The 17,126-nt window shown below is 45.5% G+C and overlaps 1 protein-coding gene across 1 annotated transcript in view; it reads right to left on the bottom strand.

Annotated features, from left to right (window-relative positions):
* Positions 1 to 234: 234 nt before the first annotated feature.
* Positions 235 to 17,126, bottom strand: part of LOC144497161 (nucleus accumbens-associated protein 1-like) — a 135,016-nt gene continuing 118,124 nt past the window's right edge. Inside the window, exons 5-6 of the mRNA XM_078217963.1 lie at positions 15,698 to 15,795; positions 235 to 2,610 (exon numbers count right to left, since the gene is read on the bottom strand). Of these exons, the coding sequence (XP_078074089.1) occupies positions 2,276 to 2,610; positions 15,698 to 15,795 (433 nt within the window). The 3' untranslated portion in view covers positions 235 to 2,275. The remainder of the gene's footprint in view (positions 2,611 to 15,697; positions 15,796 to 17,126) is intronic.

The following is a 17,126-nucleotide window of genomic DNA, read 5'->3' as shown; positions in this document are numbered from 1 at the left end:
ATGGTGCTGGTTTGGGTTACAGATGTTTTGTGAGCAACATATTTAACTGTTCGTATTTCAGACGGGAAGAAAGGATCAGGCCAGGGAACTTGCCAGTGGCACCAGAGAGAAACTAGACCAGACCCAATGATCGGGCCATAAATTATCATAAAGTTGTTTGTTTACAGTGAAGATCACCAAGCAAAGTGAATTTTAGAAGGCATTACATACCTGCTCATTTGAAAAGACGGAGACTTGCATTTATAAGGCATTTTATTACATCCCTCAAACATCTCAAAAGTGCCTGACAATGAATTACTTCTTTGACTGACTGCAATCACACGGGTGAAAATGGGAGCTGCTTTGTACAAGCAAGATCCCACAAACAGCAACACTTTAAATGAACTTTTGCTTGGGTTCTATGAATGCCTCCACCACGAAATCCCTGCTGTTTCTCAAATGGTACCACAGCACTATCATAGAATCACACAGAGCAGAAACAGGCCCTTCGGCCCATCGAGTCTGCACCAACGCATGAGAAACACCTGAACTCCCAGCTAACCCCATCTGCCAGCACTTGGCCCATAGCCCTGAATGTTATGATGTGCCAAGTGCTCATCTAGGTACTTTTTAAAGGATGTGAGGGAGCCCGCCTCTACCACCCTCCCAGGCTATCACCATCCTCTGGAGCTGCTCCTTATCCACTCGGTCCATGTCTCTCATAATCTTGTACACCTCGATCAGGTCACCCCTCAGTCTTCTCTGCTCCAACGAAAACAACTCAAGCCTATCCAACCTCTCTTCATCACCCAGCTGAATAGGCAGACAAGACCATGATTTGGTGGGCACATCCCACAGTACTCTCCCCAGCTGTTCTGTTGTTTTGATTTTCGAGAGTCGCCGCACAGTTTTGCTTCATAGTTATGCTGTCCCCCACCACAAAAAAAAATACAATCAGTTGTTTCATTTGTAGATCTCCACTGCTTTGGGGGAGCTACAACAGAAGCATGTACAAAAACACCCAAACAATAGTTATATGTGAGTTGACACAATGTCTGTACATCAGAAGTAATGAGATAAGCACCAGTAAATTCAATAAACAGCTCAGGGGAAGCATCTTTACTCAGACAGTGGTGAGAACTCACTATCACAGCAAGTGGTTGAGGCAAACAGAACAAAGAAAAGTACAGCACAGGAACAGGCCCTTCGGCCCTCCAAACCTGTGCCAATCATCAGTGTGGTGTTGGTGTGCTTAAGGGGAAGGTGGGTAAACACACCAGGGAAAAAGGAAAAGGATATATTGATGGAGATAACAGGTGAATGATGGGAGGAATGGCCTGGTTTTTACACAGTAAATTCAATGTAATTTAATGTGTGCAATATTGGAAATGCAGGATGTGGCTGGGGAAACATTACGATGCATTTCTGGCGATTTACTCACAACACACTTTGAGTTATTGGGCATTAGTGGAGATCCGCAGCCTTGTCCTTTGGAGCATTGTCAAGTCCATTAATGTGTCAGCCGTATCTCAGCGAGTACCACATGCCTCGGATTACAATACTGTGAGAATGCGTTTCACTTCAGAGACTTGGTCACATAACCCAGGCTGACACTCCAGAACAGTACTCAGGGAGTGCTGCACTATCAGAGGGTCAGTACTGAGGGAGTACTGCACTGTCGGAAGGCCAGTATTGAGGGAGTGCTGCACTGTTAGCAGGCCAGTACTGAGGGAGTGCTGCACTGCCGGATGTATCCCCTTTCAGATGAATCAGTACCTGTATCTCTTCTCAGGTGAATGTAGAATATCTGCTTGCACCATGAGAAGAGCAGGGTGTTCTCCCCGTGTCCCAGCCAACTTCTATCCCTCAATCACCATCACAGAACAGATTATCTGGTCATTATCACACTGCTGTATGTGGGATCTTGCTGTGTGCAAATTAGCTGCTACGTTTCCTACAACAGTGACGACACTTCAAACATACTTCATTGGCTGAAGCGCTTTGGGATGTCTTGAGGTGAAAGGCGCTATAGAAATGCAAGTCTTTCTTAATTTACATTCATGACAATCCCACCCCAATCGCAATTTATCCAAAGCATTATGAGGGTATCCAGCAGTGAGAGGGTTAAGCTTCGGGCACAGTGCAGTGATGCCCTCCTTGCCCTTGCCCAGTACACACTGCCTATCTAATTTCCAGATAGAGTCACCACTAACAATCCCCAAGCACTAAGCCCCACCACATGACTGACCCCCTACATAGCATTGTGTCCTTTTCTGGGAATGACTGTTGGGCTCCACTAGTTTGGAGCCTCCATGATACCGTTCCCAGTGTCTTCCAGACCCTCTGGGAAACCCGTCTCGTATCGGTGGCCAGACCCACTAGGCCTCATCCCATTGGTATCATGCCTCTGCCCGGCACCTGGCAGCTCCATCTCCTGGCTCCCATCTGGCAAAGCCCCCGTTGCCCCGTCGGTAATGACCGAGCGATAAACGCCGTCTCCCTCAGCCAGCATCAGTTTGAGCTTGGGGATCCAGTGTTTGCGGACCACCCTCCTGGCGTTGGTGCACATGTCTGCAGCGATGGCGTTCATCTCGCTCTCCTTGAAATTCGGAGCAAAGTTCTGACAGTAAACTGCAAAAGAAAAAACAAAAGCTTGCATTTATCTCGCACCTTTCACAATCTCAGCGCGTCCCAACACACAGTACCATCAACAAAACATTCAACGTGTGCCTGCTATTGGAATGTGGCAGCAGTATTTGTGCACAGCAAGCTCCCACAAACATCAATGAGGTCATGACCAGATAATCCATTTTTAATGATATGGGTTAAGGGTCAAATATTGTGCAGGATGCATCAAAGGGAACTTCCCAAGTAGTGCCATGAAATCTCTTATACCCATCTGAATGGGCACACAGACCTCAGTTTAATGTCTCGCCTGGGAGGCAGGCGGCACCTGCAGCAATGTAGCACTCCCTCAGTACGGTGCAGGGAGTGTGTCGGCCTGGATTGTGTGCTTGGGTCTCTGCGAGGCTTGACTCAGAAGTGAGAATTCTACCCACTCAGCCCCAGCTAACAGAGAAGGAGATGTTTGACAAAAGGAACAATGATTAAGCAAGGAGTTGGCCCAGAATCTCAGCGAGTCCCAGTGAGCATAGGAGGAGGCCATTCACATTGTACCTCAGAGCTCTCCAATTAGTCCCACACCTCTGCCTTACCCCACAGCCCTTTAAATTGTTCCTGTTCAGGTGCTTATCCAATTGCCTTTGAGAGGTTATTTTTGAATCTGCTTTCAGGCAGCGCATTTCAGATCATAACACTTGCTTTGTTATAAAAGTTCTCCTCTTGTCCTCTCTGTTCTTTCACCAATGGTAATAAGTCTGTGCCCTCTGGTCACTGGCTATTCTTTCAGTTTTTGCCCAGTGTTCTCTATCCAAACCCTCATAACTGTTGGTTATTCTAACACCACCATCAAGCATGAAACATCTTTTGGGGATACAGTAAAGTCTCAGCTTCTTACATAATAATTCTATTCCATCTGCTGTTGGAAAGCAAAGGTCATTTTAACAGATTTATACTTGCATGGGCAAACATTAGAAATAAGGTCTAGTTTAGGTAGGTTTAATTTAATGTTTCTGTGCCCAGGAAAAAAAAAACCTGTAGTTAGATTTCATGCTGAACAAAAGTGTTTGTCTGTGTGGAGGGTAGTTTCAGTTCCAGCTGAGATTAGATTGTAACAGAGAGAGCTATGGCATTAAGAATAAATATCGTTGCTTAGCAACTTGGGGTTCCTTAAGGTTAATCAAACAGGTTTCTTTATTCTTTAGTTTCAGTTGAAAGCAAGAAGCAGTTGGAGAAAGAGCATGAAGCAGTAAACAACTCTCTCTCAGCTCTGCTAGGGGAAACTAAAGAGGAACTAGCTCTTTTAGCTTTGCTGTAAGAAAAATCCTACAATGGAGTAATGGTTCAGATAACCAGTGCCAAAGATCTAAAGGGCAACAAGTTAAGGAGCTAGAGAAATAAAGAAAGGTTTCCAGAAGGTGTGGACTTAAAGGGAACAAAGAAGAAACTATGAAACAGAAAAGGATTCTGTTCAGGGACACCAGAAAAAGCTGAGAAGACATTGATTGGTGAGGATACTAGAGAAAGGTTTTCTACAAGTAATCCTAAAGTTTGAAATGAAATAAATTATAAAGTATTGACTGGATATCAGAATTGGTGTAACAGTCAAAACCTGAAAGGATTAATCCAAACTCCTGGCATGGGTTTACTGCTAAAAGTGGAGCGAAAGCTCTGGTCAAATGGGTCTTTTGGAAAACGTGGCGTGGCAGATGTTGGGAATGGATTTTGGAAACTCCCAAATGACAATCATCTGGGGGAATTCGGAGGACAAATCCACAAACATTAACTGTGTGCGCTAACAAGTCCATTGTAGCTTCAAATGGACTTTGTCATCCATGTTAAACTTAAAACCGGTGTGTATTGGTCAAGTTAGAGGAGGAGTGAAGGAGTCTTGTATTAGAATCCATTTTTTATGTTTAATAAATGATTTTTTCTTGTTGTTAAAACCAATTAGCGGTCCTGTGACTTTCTTCCTCCATGTTTGATTAAAAAAAAGTAAAGTTTACAGTCCTTTGAGACAGGGTTCCATTCTGGTATCTTCCTGTCCAGTTATAACATTGACTGAGATCATATCAGGGATTTGTTCCCAGGAGCAGGCTGAGGGTAAGAGAGTGGGTTTTCTGACTTTAATTAATTATTTATTTTTTCAGTTAATTTTGGGTTTAAAATCGGAGGTTTTTTTCAAAACCGGAAGTCGGGCCAGGAGAGGCCTGGGGAAGTTTTTGGAGGGTTTAAAAGCGCACCAAAGTATACAGCGGGCAGCATCGTAGCGGGCAGCAGAGTGAGTGGGAAGTTGAGTGAGCTGTCAGGGCTTTGGCTCACAGGGCTTGGACGAGCAGGGGTGAGTTTTTGTTTCCTTACACTCTTATTAACTTTTCACTGTCTTACTTGACATAAAGTGTCCAGTATGAGTGTGAAACCAGTGTGTTGTTCCCAGTGTAGGATGTGGGAGGTCCTGGAGGCATCTGGCCTCCCGGACATCCACATCTGTGAGGGGTGTGTCGAGCTGCGGTTCCTGAGGGACCGTGTTAGGGAGCTGGAACTGCAGCTCGAGGATCTTAGGCTGATGAGGGAGAATGAGGAGGTGATAGACAAGAGCTATCATCAGGTGGTCACACCAGGGCAACGGGAGGAGGCCAAGTGGGTGATGGCCAGGAAGGGTAAGGCTAGGGTGGTTGAGAGCACCCCAGTGGATTTGCCCCTGCACAACAAGTACTCCTGCTTGAGTACTGCTGGGGGGGACAGCCCGCCTGGGGGAAGCAGCAGTGGCTGTGTCTCCGCAGTGGAGTCCAGTCCTGTAACTCAGAGGGCTAAGGAAAAGAGGAGGAAGGCGGTATTAATCGGGGACTCGATGGTGAAGGGGACAGCCAGGCGTTTCTGCGGAGGTAGGCGGGATTCTCGCATGGTGGTCTGCCTCCCTGGGGCCGGGATCCAGGATGTCGCTAGTCGCGTCCCGGAAATCCTGAGGTGGGAGGGAGAGGAACCTGAGGTAGTGGTACATATTGGTACCGCTGATGTGGGTAGGAAGGGAGAAGGGGTCATGAAAAGGGAGTACAGGGAATTAGGGAGACAGCTGAGAAAGAGGAAAGCAAAGGTAGTAATCTCAGGATTACTGCCTGTGCCACGGGAAGGTGAGGGCAGGAATGGAGTGAGGTGGAAGATGAATGTGTGGCTGAGGGACTGGTGCAGGGGGCAGGGATTCAGGTTCCTGGACCATTGGGACCTCTTTAGGGGCAGGGGTGATCTGTATACAAAAAACGGGTGGAACTTGAATCACACGGGGACCAATATCCTGGCCGGTAGGTTGGCTAAGGTTACTGGGGAGAATTTAAACTAGATAGGTTGGGGGGAGGGGAGCTAGAAGAGTTGACTAGGATCAAGGAACTAATTGATGGGGTGGAGGATGCAGGGGTAAGGGGAATTACAAAATTAATGGTAGAGGAGAGGGTGCAAGTGAATGAAGGCGGTAATTTAGATAAGGGAGTAGAGGGAGAGGGTGTTCGCGACTCATCAAAGCGGGTCCAGATAAAAGCTGGAATAAGGACACTTTGCCTGAATGCACGAAGCATTCGGAACAAGGTAAATGAGTTGATGGTGCAAATCAGCACGACTGGGTACGATCTAGTGGCCATTACAGAAACGTGGCTGAAAGGTGACCAGGACTGGGAGATGAATATCCAGGGGTATCAGGCGTTCAGGAAGGAAAAGGTGGTGGGGTCGCGCTATTAATAAGAGATAATATCAGGGTAGTACTGAGGGATGACATAGGCTCTGAGGAACAAAACGTGGAATCATTATGGGTAGAGATGAGGAATAGTAGAGGGAGAAAGACACTAGTAGGTGTGGTATATAGGCCCCCAAATAATAATGTTGAGGTAGGGAGGGCTATAAACAAGCAGATAAGGGATGCGTGTAAAAACGGAACGGCAATAATCATGGGGGACTTCAACATGCACATTGACTGGCAGACTCAAGTTGGTAAGGGTGGAATGGAGGAAGAGTTCTTAGAATGCTGTCGGGATAGTTTCCTTGAACAGCATGTTACGGAACCGACGAGGGAACGAGCTATTTTGGATCTGGTATTGTGTAACGAGGTAGGTAGAATTAAGGATCTTATTGTGAAGGACCCTCTTGGGTCTAGTGACCACAATATGGTCGAATTTCTGATTCAGATGGAAGAGGAGAAAGTTTGGTCCCAAACCAGTGTCCTCTGTTTGAACAGAGGGAAATATGATAGGATGAGGGATGAATTGGCTAAGGTAGACTGGGAGAGCAGGCTGGCAGGTAGGATAGCTGAGGAACAGTGGAGGATTTTTAAGGAGATCCTTTTCAGTTCTCAGCAAAAATATATTCCAGCAAAAAACAAGGATTGTAAGAAAAGGGAGAACCAGCCGTGGATAACGAAGGAAATAAAGGAGAGTATTAAAATAAAAACAGCTGCGTACAGAGTGGCCAAAAATAGTGGAGAAACAAGTGATTGGGAAAAATTTAAGAAACAACAAAGAGAGACTAAGAAAGCGATAAAGAAAGGAAGGATAGACTATGAAGCTAGGCTAGCAATTAATATAAAAAATGATAGTAAAAGTTTTTATAAATATATAAAAAGGAATAGAGTGGCTAGAGTGAATGTTGGACCCTTGGAGGACGAGAGGGGGGAGTTAATAGTGGGAAATGAGGATATGGCTGAGTCTTTAAATAAGTTTTTTGTGTCGGTCTTCACGGTGGAGGACACAAATAGTTTGCCAAATATTAACGATAGAGGGTTGGCAGCAGGAGAAATACTTAATACAATTAATGTTACCAGAGAGGCAGTGCTGGGTAGACTAATGGGACTGAAGGTGGATAAGTCCCCGGGTCCGGATGGAATGCATCCCAGGGTATTGAAAGAAATGTCAGAGGTAATAGTGGATGCGTTAGTGATTATTTATCAAAACTCGTTGCATTCTGGGGTAGTGCCGGTTGATTGGAAAACGGCTAATGTTACGCCGCTGTTTAAAAAAGGAAGGAGACAAAAGGCGGGTAGCTATAGGCCGGTCAGCTTAACGTCTGTAGTAGGGAAAATGCTGGAATTCATTATTAAAGAGGAGATAGCAGGGCATCTGGATAGAAATGGTTCGATCAATCAGACGCAGCATGGATTCATGAGGGGAAAGTCGTGCTTGACGAACATGTTGGATTTTTATGAAGATGTGACTAGGGCGGTTGATGGAGGAGAACCGGTGGATGCGGTGTTTTTGGATTTCCAAAAGGCGTTTGATAAGGTGCCCCATAAAAGGCTACTGAAGAAGATTAGGGCACACGGAGTTGGGGGTAGTGTGTTAAAGTGGATTGGGGACTGGCTATCCGACAGGAAGCAAAGAGTCAGAATAAATGGGTGTTTTTCCGGTTGGAGGAAGGTAACTAGTGGCGTGCCGCAGGGATCGGTACTCGGGCCGCAACTATTTACCATTTATATAGATGATCTGGAGGAGGGGACGGAGTGTAGGGTAACGAAGTTTGCAGACGACACAAAGATAAGTGGAAAAGTGAATCGTGTGGAGGACGGAGAAGATCTGCAGAGAGATTTGGACAGGCTGAGTGAGTGGGCGAGGATATGGCAAATGGAGTATAACGTTGAGAAATGCGAGGTTATACACTTTGGAGGAAATAATAACAAATGGGATTACTATCTCAATGGAAACAAATTAAAACATGCTACCGTGCAAAGGGACCTGGGGGTCCTTGTGCATGAGACGCAAAAGCCCAGTCTGCAGGTACAACAGGTGATCAAGAAGGCAAATGGGATGTTGGCCTATATTGCGAAGGGGATAGAATATAAAAGCAGGGATGTCTTGATGCACCTGTACAGGGCATTGGTGAGGCCGCAGCTGGAATACTGTGTGCAGTATTGGTCCCCTTATATGAGGAAGGATATATTGGCATTGGAGGGAGTACAGAGAAGGTTCACCAGGTTGATACCGGAGATGAGGGGTTTGGATTATGAGGAGAGGCTGAGGAGATTGGGTTTGTACTCGTTGGAGTTTAGAAGGATGAGGGGGGATCTTATGGAGACTTATAAGATAATGCGGGGGCTGGATAGGGTGGAGGCGGAGAGATTCTTTCCACTTAGTAAGGAAGTTAAAACTAGAGGACACAGCCTCAAAATAAAGGGGGGTCGGTTTAAGACAGAGTTGAGGAGGAACTTCTTCTCCCAGAGGGTGGTGAATCTCTGGAATTCTCTGCCCACTGAGGTGGTGGAGGCTACCTCGCTGAATATGTTTAAAGCGCGGATGGATGGATTCCTGATCGGTAAGGGAATTAAGGGTTATGGGGATCAGGCGGGTAAGTGGTACTGATCCACGTCAGATCAGCCATGATCTTATTGAATGGCGGGGCAGGCTCGAGGGGCTAGATGGCCTACTCCTGCTCCTATTTCTTATGTTCTTATAACACTGCCTCTGCATTAACCTCTCGCACACAGGAGAGGTCAGTCCTAGTCACGGTTCTCAAGTACTGTTCTTTTCGACCAAACTCTGGAATGATCCAGCTCTCCATCATCCACTCCCCCCTTTATGCCGCTTCTTAGTGGGGCTAGCATGTAGATTCACCAGAATGGTACTTGGTTTAATGGGTTAATTTAGGAATGATGTGGAGATGCCGGCGTTGGACTGGGGTAAACACAGTAAGAAGTTTAACAACACCAGGTTAAAGTCCAACAGGTTTATTTGGTAGCAAAAGCCACACAAGCTTTCAGAGCACCAAGCCCCTTCTTCAGGTGAGTGGGAATTCTGTTCACAAACAGGGCATATAAAGGCACAGACTCAATTTACATGAATAATGGTTGGAATGCGAATACTTACAACTAATCAAGTCTTTAAGAAACAAAACAACGTGAGTGGAGAGAGCATCAAGACAGGCTAAAAAGATGTGTATTGTCTCCAGACAAGACAGCCAGTGAAACTCTGCAGGTCCAGGCAACTGTGGGGGTTACAGATAGTGTGACATGAACCCAATATCCCGGTTGAGGCCGTCCGCACACACAAGGATGACCTCAACCGGGATATTGGGTTCATGTCACACTATCTGTAACCCCCACAGTTGCCTGGACCTGCAGAGTTTCACTGGCTGTCTTGTCTGGAGACAATACACATCTTTTTAGCCTGTCTTGATGCTCTCTCCACTCACGTTGTTTTGTTTCTTAAAGACTTGATTAGTTGTAAGTATTCGCATTCCAACCATCATTCATGTAAATTGAGTCTGTGTCTTTATATGCCCTGTTTGTGAACAGAATTCCCACTCACCTGAAGAAGGGGCTTGGAGCTCCGAAAGCTTGTGTGGCTTTTGCTACCAAATAAACCTGTTGGACTTTAACCTGGTGCTGTTAAACTTCTTACTTAATTTAGGAAGCCAGGTTGCATAGATTAGGCTTGCGTATAGAAGATGAGAAGGTGATCTAGAAACAGGAGGAAGCCATTCAGCCCCTTAAGCCTGTTCTGCCCATTCCATGAGATCATGGTTGATCTGCATCTTAAATCCAATAACCTGCCTTGACTCCATATCCTTTTATACCCCGAATGGCAAAAATGCATGGGTCTCAGGTTTAAAATTAATTGATCTATCACCCACTGTTTTTGTGAGAGCGTGCTCCAGACTTATACCCTCCTGTGTGAAAAAGTGTTTCCTAACCTCTCTCCCAAATGGCCCCCTGTCCTCCACTCCCTTACCAGTGAAAAACCATTCTAATCACCTATTTACTCCTTTCAAAATCCAAAAACCTCAGTCAAATCACTCCCAGGGAATACAAGTCTTGTTGTAACTTCTTTAAAAATCATTTAATTATTATTACTCTAACTTACTCTAGTCCTTGAAAACATTCTGGACTGACACTGCACTACTTCCAAGGCCAATGTACCCTTCCGAAGCTGTGGACCCCAGACCTGTACACAGTATAATAAGCAGAACTTCCTCCCTTTACATCCACCAAAGATCCTTAGACAGCACTTTCCAAACCCATGACCACTTCCATCTAGAAGGACAAGGGCAGCAGATATGTGGTAACACCACCACCTGCAAGTTCCCCTCCAAGCCACTCACCATCCTGACTTGGAAATATATCACCATTCCTTCATAGTCGCTGGGTCAAAATCTTGGAATTACCTCCCGAACGGCATTGTGCGTCAACCCACAGCACATGGACTGCAGCAATTCAAGAAGAGAACTTATCACCACCATTTCAAGGCCAACTAGGGATGGGCAATAAATGCTGACCAACCAGTGATGTCCATGTCCCATGAATGAACAAAAAGAAATTCTAGATAGAAGCAAATTACTGCAGATGCTGGAATCTGAAACCAAAAGAGAAAATGCTGGAAAATCTCAGCAGATCTGGCAGCATCTGTAAACAGAGAAAAGAGCTGGTGTTTCGAGTCCAGATGACCCTTGGTCAAAGCTTTACAGATGCTGCCAGACCTGCTGAGAGTTTCCAGCATTTTCTCTTTTCGAAAAAAAAATTCTAGCCACCTTGGCATAAAGTCGAACATTCCTTCAGCCTTTTTGATTACTTTTTAACACCTGCCTACTCCATTTTAGAGATTTGTGTACATGGAACTCCTAAGGCCAATTTTGATGGTATCAGACAGAAACTTTCAAAAGTTAATTGGGGGAGTCTGTTGGCACGCAACGGGACATCGGATAAGTGGGAGACTTTCAAAAGTGTGTTAACTAGGGTTCAGGATAAGCACATTCCTCTTAAAGTGAAGGGCAAGGCCGGTAGAAGTAGGGAACCCTGGATGACTCGGGATATTGAGGCCCTGGGTCAAGAAGAAGGAGGAGGCACATGACATGCATAGGCAGCTGGGATCAAGTGGATCTCTTGAAGAGTATAGGGAGTGTAGGAGTAGAGCTAAGAGAGAAATCAGGAGGGCAAAAAGGGGAAACGAGATTGCTTTGGCAGATAAGGCAAAGGAGAATCCAAAGAGATTCTACAAAGAGATAAAGGGCAAAAGAGTAACTGAGAGAGAGTAGGGCCTCTTAAGGATCAACATAGTCACCTATGTGCGGATCCACAAGAGATGAGTGAGATCCTAAATTAATATTTCTCATCAGTATTTACTGTTGAGAAAGGCATGGATGATAGGGAACTTGGGGAAATAACTAGTGATGTCTTGAGGAGTGTACATATTACAGAGAAGGAGGTGCTGGAAGTCTTAAAGCACATCAAGGTAGATAAATCCCCGGGACCTGATAAAAGTGTATCCCAGGACGTTGTGGGAGGCTAGGGAGGAAATTGCGGGTCCCCGACAGAGATATTTGAATCATCAACAGTCACAGGTGAGGTGCCTGAAGATTGGAGGGCTGCAGGGAAAAGCCTGGAAACTACAGGCCGGTGAGCCTCACATCTGTAGTGGGCAAGTTGTTAGAAGGTATTTTGAGAGACAGCATCTACAGACATTGAGAGGCAAGGACTGATTAGGGACAATCAGCATGGCTTTATGAGTGGAAAATCATGTCTCACAAATTTGATTGAGTTTTTTGAACAGGTAACCAAGAAGATAGATGAGTGCCGTTGATGTTGGCTACATGGACTTTAGCAAAGCCTTTGATAAGGTATTGCATGGTAGGTTGTTGCATAAGATTAAATCTCATGGGATCCAAGATGAGGTAGCCAAATGCATCATGGAAGTTAGTAAGATAGAGAGTTATAGGTAAGCCTAGTAGGTAGGGACATGTTCGGTGCAACTTGTGGGCCGAAGGGCCTGTTTGTGCTGTAGCTTTTCTATGTTCTACGTTCTATACAAAATTGGCTTGATGACAGAAGACAGAAGGTGGTTGTAGAGGGTTGTTTTTCAAACTAGAGGCCTGTGACCAACGGGATTGCTGTTTGGTCCACTGTTATTTGTCAATTATATTAATGATTTGGTGAGAATTTAGGAGGCATGATTAGTAAGTTTGCAGATGACACCAAGATTGGTGGCATAGTGGACAGTGAAGAAAATTATCTCGGATTGCAACAGGATCTTGATCAATTGGGCCAGTGGGTTGATGAATGGCAGATGGAGTTTAATTTAGATAAATGCGAAGTGATGCATTTTGGTAGATCAAACCAGGGCAGGACTTACTCAGTTAACGGTAGGGCGCTGGGGAGAGTTATAGAACAAAGAGATCTAGGCATACATGTTCATAGCTCATTGAAAGTGGAGTCACAGGTGGACAGGGTGGTGAAGAAGGCATTCGGCATGCTTGGTTTCATTGGTCAGAACATCGAATACAGAAGTTGGGACGTCTTGTTGAAGTTGTACAAGACATTGGTAAGGCCACACTTGGACTACTGTGTACAGTTCTGGTCACCCTATTATAGAAAGGATATTATTAAACTAGAAAGAGTGCAGAAAATATTTACTAGGATGCTGCCAGGACTTGATGGTTTGAGTTATAAGGAGAGGCTGGATAGACTGGGACTTTTTTCTCTGGAGCGTAGGAGGCTAAGGGGTGATCTTATAGAAGCCGATAAAATAATGAAGGGCATAGATCACTTAGATAGTCAATATCTTTTCCCAAAGATAGGGGAGTCTAAAACAAGAGGGCATAGGTTTAAGGTGAGAGGGGAGAGATTCAAAAGGGTCCAGAATGGCAATTCTTTCACACAGAGGGTGGTGAATGTCTGGAACAAGCTGCCAGAGGTAGTAGTAGAGGCGGGTACTTTTAAAAAATGTTTAGTCAGTTACATGAGTAAGATGGCTATCGAGGTATATGAACCAAACGCAGGCAATAGGGACTAGCTTAGTCGTTAAAAAAAAAGAGTGGTATGGACAAGTTGAGCCAAAGGGCCTGTTTCCATGCTGTAAACCTCGATGACTCTAAGTCTTGTTGGACCTGCACTTTTCACCATTTACGAATACGCAGATGTGACCTTTTCCTAGCCTCACACTTAGTTTTGCGAAAACCCACCTTGACTGTTCTCCCATTCATTTAATCTTGATTCTCTGAAACTGACAGCTAGTTTGGACTAAAGGAAAAATTAAAAGTGACATTACAGGAAGGCTGTGATTTGACTGGCTCACAGGGAGCTGTAATAAATTTGAAAAGTCATGATGTGGAGATGCCGGCGTTGGACTGGGGAAAACACAGTAAGAGTTTTAACAACACCAGGTTAAAGTCCAACAGGTTTATTTGGTAGCAAATGCCATTAGCTTTCGGAGCGCTGCTCCTTCGTCAGATGGAGTGGATATCTGCTCTCAAACAGGGCACAGAGACACAAAATCAAGTTACAGAATACTGATTAAAATGCGAATCTCTACAGCCAACCAGGTCTTAAAGATACAGACAATGTGAGTGGAGGGAGCATTAAGCACAGGTTAAAGAGATGTGTATTGTCTCCAGACAGGACAGCCAGTGAGATTCTGCAAGTCCAGGAGGCAAGCTGTGGGGGCTACTGATAGTGTGACATAAACCCAAGATATATAGAAATATAATAATGAAATCAACATTGATTTCAAATGAGGAAAATCTTGCTTATTAAATATTTTGAAGATTCATAGAAACCCTACAGTACAGAAAGAGGCCATTCGGCCCATCGAGTCTGCACCGACCACAATCCCACCCAGGCCCTACCCCCATATCCCTTCATATTTTACCCACTAATCCCTCTAACCTACGCATCTCAGGACACTAAGGGGCAATTTTAGCATGGCCAATCAACCTAACCCGCACATCTTTGGACTGTGGGAGGAAACCGGAGCACCCGGAGGAAACACACGCAGACACGAGGAGAATGTGCAAACTCCACACAGACAGTGACCCAAGCTAGGAATCAAACCCAGGTCCCTGGAGCTGTGAAGCAGCAGTGCTAACCACTGTGCTACCGAGCCGCCCTCAGAGAAGATGTGAAAGAGAACAGAGAGAGTAGACATTGGTAATGCAGTAGATGTAATTTATCTGGGGTTTCAAAAGGCCCTTGTTAAGTTGCAGAATGGGCAAATACTTTGGCAGATCAACGCAGATAAATGTGACGCAATTCATTTTGATGGGAAGAATAATGAGGTCACTGATAATTTGGAAGGCGCCAGTGTCGGTGGGGTAGAGGAACAAAGGGATCTCAGAATACAAATACATCAATCACCAAAAGGTGCGTCACAGATTAACAAGGCCAGAAAAAGATCAAACCAAGAATAAGAGTTTATTTCTGGAGGGATAGAATTGAAAAGTAGGGGAGTTATGCAAAACCTGGATTGAACTTTTGTTAGATGCACAATTAGACACTGTCTGTGGTTCAGGTCACCATGTTATAAAAAGGATATAGAGACAGTGAAGGGAGTGCAGAGAAAATGTACCAGACTGATACCAGAAATGTGTGGGTATGAAATCAGGAAGGGATTGACAAACTGGGTCTGTTTTCTCTTGAAAAGAAAACTGAGGGGTGATCTCACAGAGATCTTTAAAATTCTGAAAGGTTTTGATAAGAGTGGATCGAGAGAGATTATTTCCTCTTGTGGGGGAGAACGAGAGGCCGCCAATATAAGATAGTCACCAAGAAATCCAATAGGGAATGTGACTGTGGGCTATTTGACTGCAGAATGCATCACAGCCAAACCTGACAAGTCATATTCAACATCTCCACATGTGCACCTTCATGGAGATCAAGCCCATAGGGCTGTGACCAGGGTAGGAGTATTAATGGTCTCTTGGGCAGCCAAGGTTCCACTGGGTGGTGATGGGCCCTTGGATTAGGGACAGAAACACTAACATTAATTTGACATCTCTCTTTCAGAGGTTCCTGAAGCTGATACATTCAGCTGCTGTCACTCTCCGGGGTGTAATGCGGCTCCCCCTATTACCCTTCCCTCTACTGACTGACTGACCCCGACTCAGGCATCCAATTTAAACCCCTTGTCCTCAATTCAGTCTGGCCCCTTCCTACCTCTCTGACTCCCTCCTCACACCCTCCAGCTCTGATAGCAGTGTCCATGCCTCCGAGTGTCTCAAGCCCACACCCACCATAAAGCCCCTCGACCCATTCACTGTATCCGCTCCTGTCTCTCTGGACAACTCAGTGCCCGTTCCTCTCCTCACTGCCTTTTTCACCATTAACACCTCTCCATAAACACAGCACTGCCCTGCTTACCTTTAATGGCGTTGAGTATCCTGCTATCCAGTGGTTTCCGACTGGGATCACAGAGTGAGGAACGGATTCCAGTGCCGCAGCTGTTAGCCAGAGTATTCCTAGTGGATCCAGAAGATTAGGCAGTCAAAACAGGTGAGAGACACTCACAGACACACCTTCACAAAACTAGCTGATGGTTTCCAGTGACTATCCCTCATGTAGCCTTGGAGTTAGCTTCTGTGATGGGCACAAATAAGCAGTACAGGAAGGGTAGCATAGTGGTAACGTTACCGGACTAACAACCCAAAGGCCCGGATTAATGAGCTGATAGCAAGAGTTCAAATCCCAGATGGGGAACTTAGATTTGATGAATTAGATAAACTCAGAATAGAAAATTAGTTGTAAAAACCCATCTGATTCAACAGTGCCCCTTTAGGGAAGGAAATCTGCTGTCCTTACACAACATGTGACGTCAATCCCTCAGCAATGTAGTTGACTTTTAACTGCCCTCTAAAATGGACAAGTGATCAAACCGCCCACAGGACGTCAAATAAGAATGAAACCAGTCACACCAACTGGCATTTATCTCAGCACTGGGAAGGACAAGGGCACATCAGCCCTGCAAAGCCCTTCTCACTCATAACTGAGGACTTGTGTCAAATTTGGAGAGCTGTCCACAGACATAGTTACACTCACCGAGCCATTTCTTATAGCCAATGTCCCAGACACCTCCATCAACTTCCCTGTGCTGCCAGTGAGTCGTGGGGTGGCACAGTGGTTAGCACTGCTGCCTCACAGCTCCAGGGACCTGGGTTCGATTCCTGACTTGGTCATTGTCTGTGTGAAGTTTGCATGTTCTCCCCATGTCTGCGTGGGTTTCCTCTGGGTGCTCCGGTTTCCTCCCACAGCCCAAAAATGTGCGGGTTAGGTTGATTGGACATTCTGAATTAACCCTTAATGTCCTGAGATATGATAAATTAGAGGGATTAGGGGTAACTAAGTGGGGATAGGGCCTGGGTGGGATTGTTGTTGGTGCAGACTTGATTGGCCGAATGGCCTCCTTCTGCACTGAGCGTTTCTATGTTACCATCTGTCCTTCTCCCCCTGCCCCCACTCTATATCAACCTGTCACTGATACATCTGACCATGACAGTACTGGTATGAGCGATCTTCACACAGGAACACCCTCAATCATTTTGTGTGGCACGCCCACCATGTAAAATGGGATGAGTTCAGAACAGGTTGAGCAACTTGAGACTGGGCACCCATGAGGCACTGTGGGCCATCAGCAGCAGCAGAATTGTACTCAACCACAATCTGTAACCTCATGGCCCAGCATATCCCCCACTCTACCATTCCCACCAAGCCAGGGGATCAACCCTGGTTCAATGAAGAGTGCAGGAGGACATGCCAGGAGCAACAGCAGACATACTGAAAAATGAGGTGTTAA

This window comes from Mustelus asterias, chromosome 8 (assembly GCF_964213995.1).
Source record: "Mustelus asterias chromosome 8, sMusAst1.hap1.1, whole genome shotgun sequence".
Lineage (NCBI taxonomy): Eukaryota > Metazoa > Chordata > Chondrichthyes > Carcharhiniformes > Triakidae > Mustelus > Mustelus asterias.
Note: the sequence above shows the minus strand (reverse complement) of the source record. Positions and strands in the feature narration are given on the sequence as shown.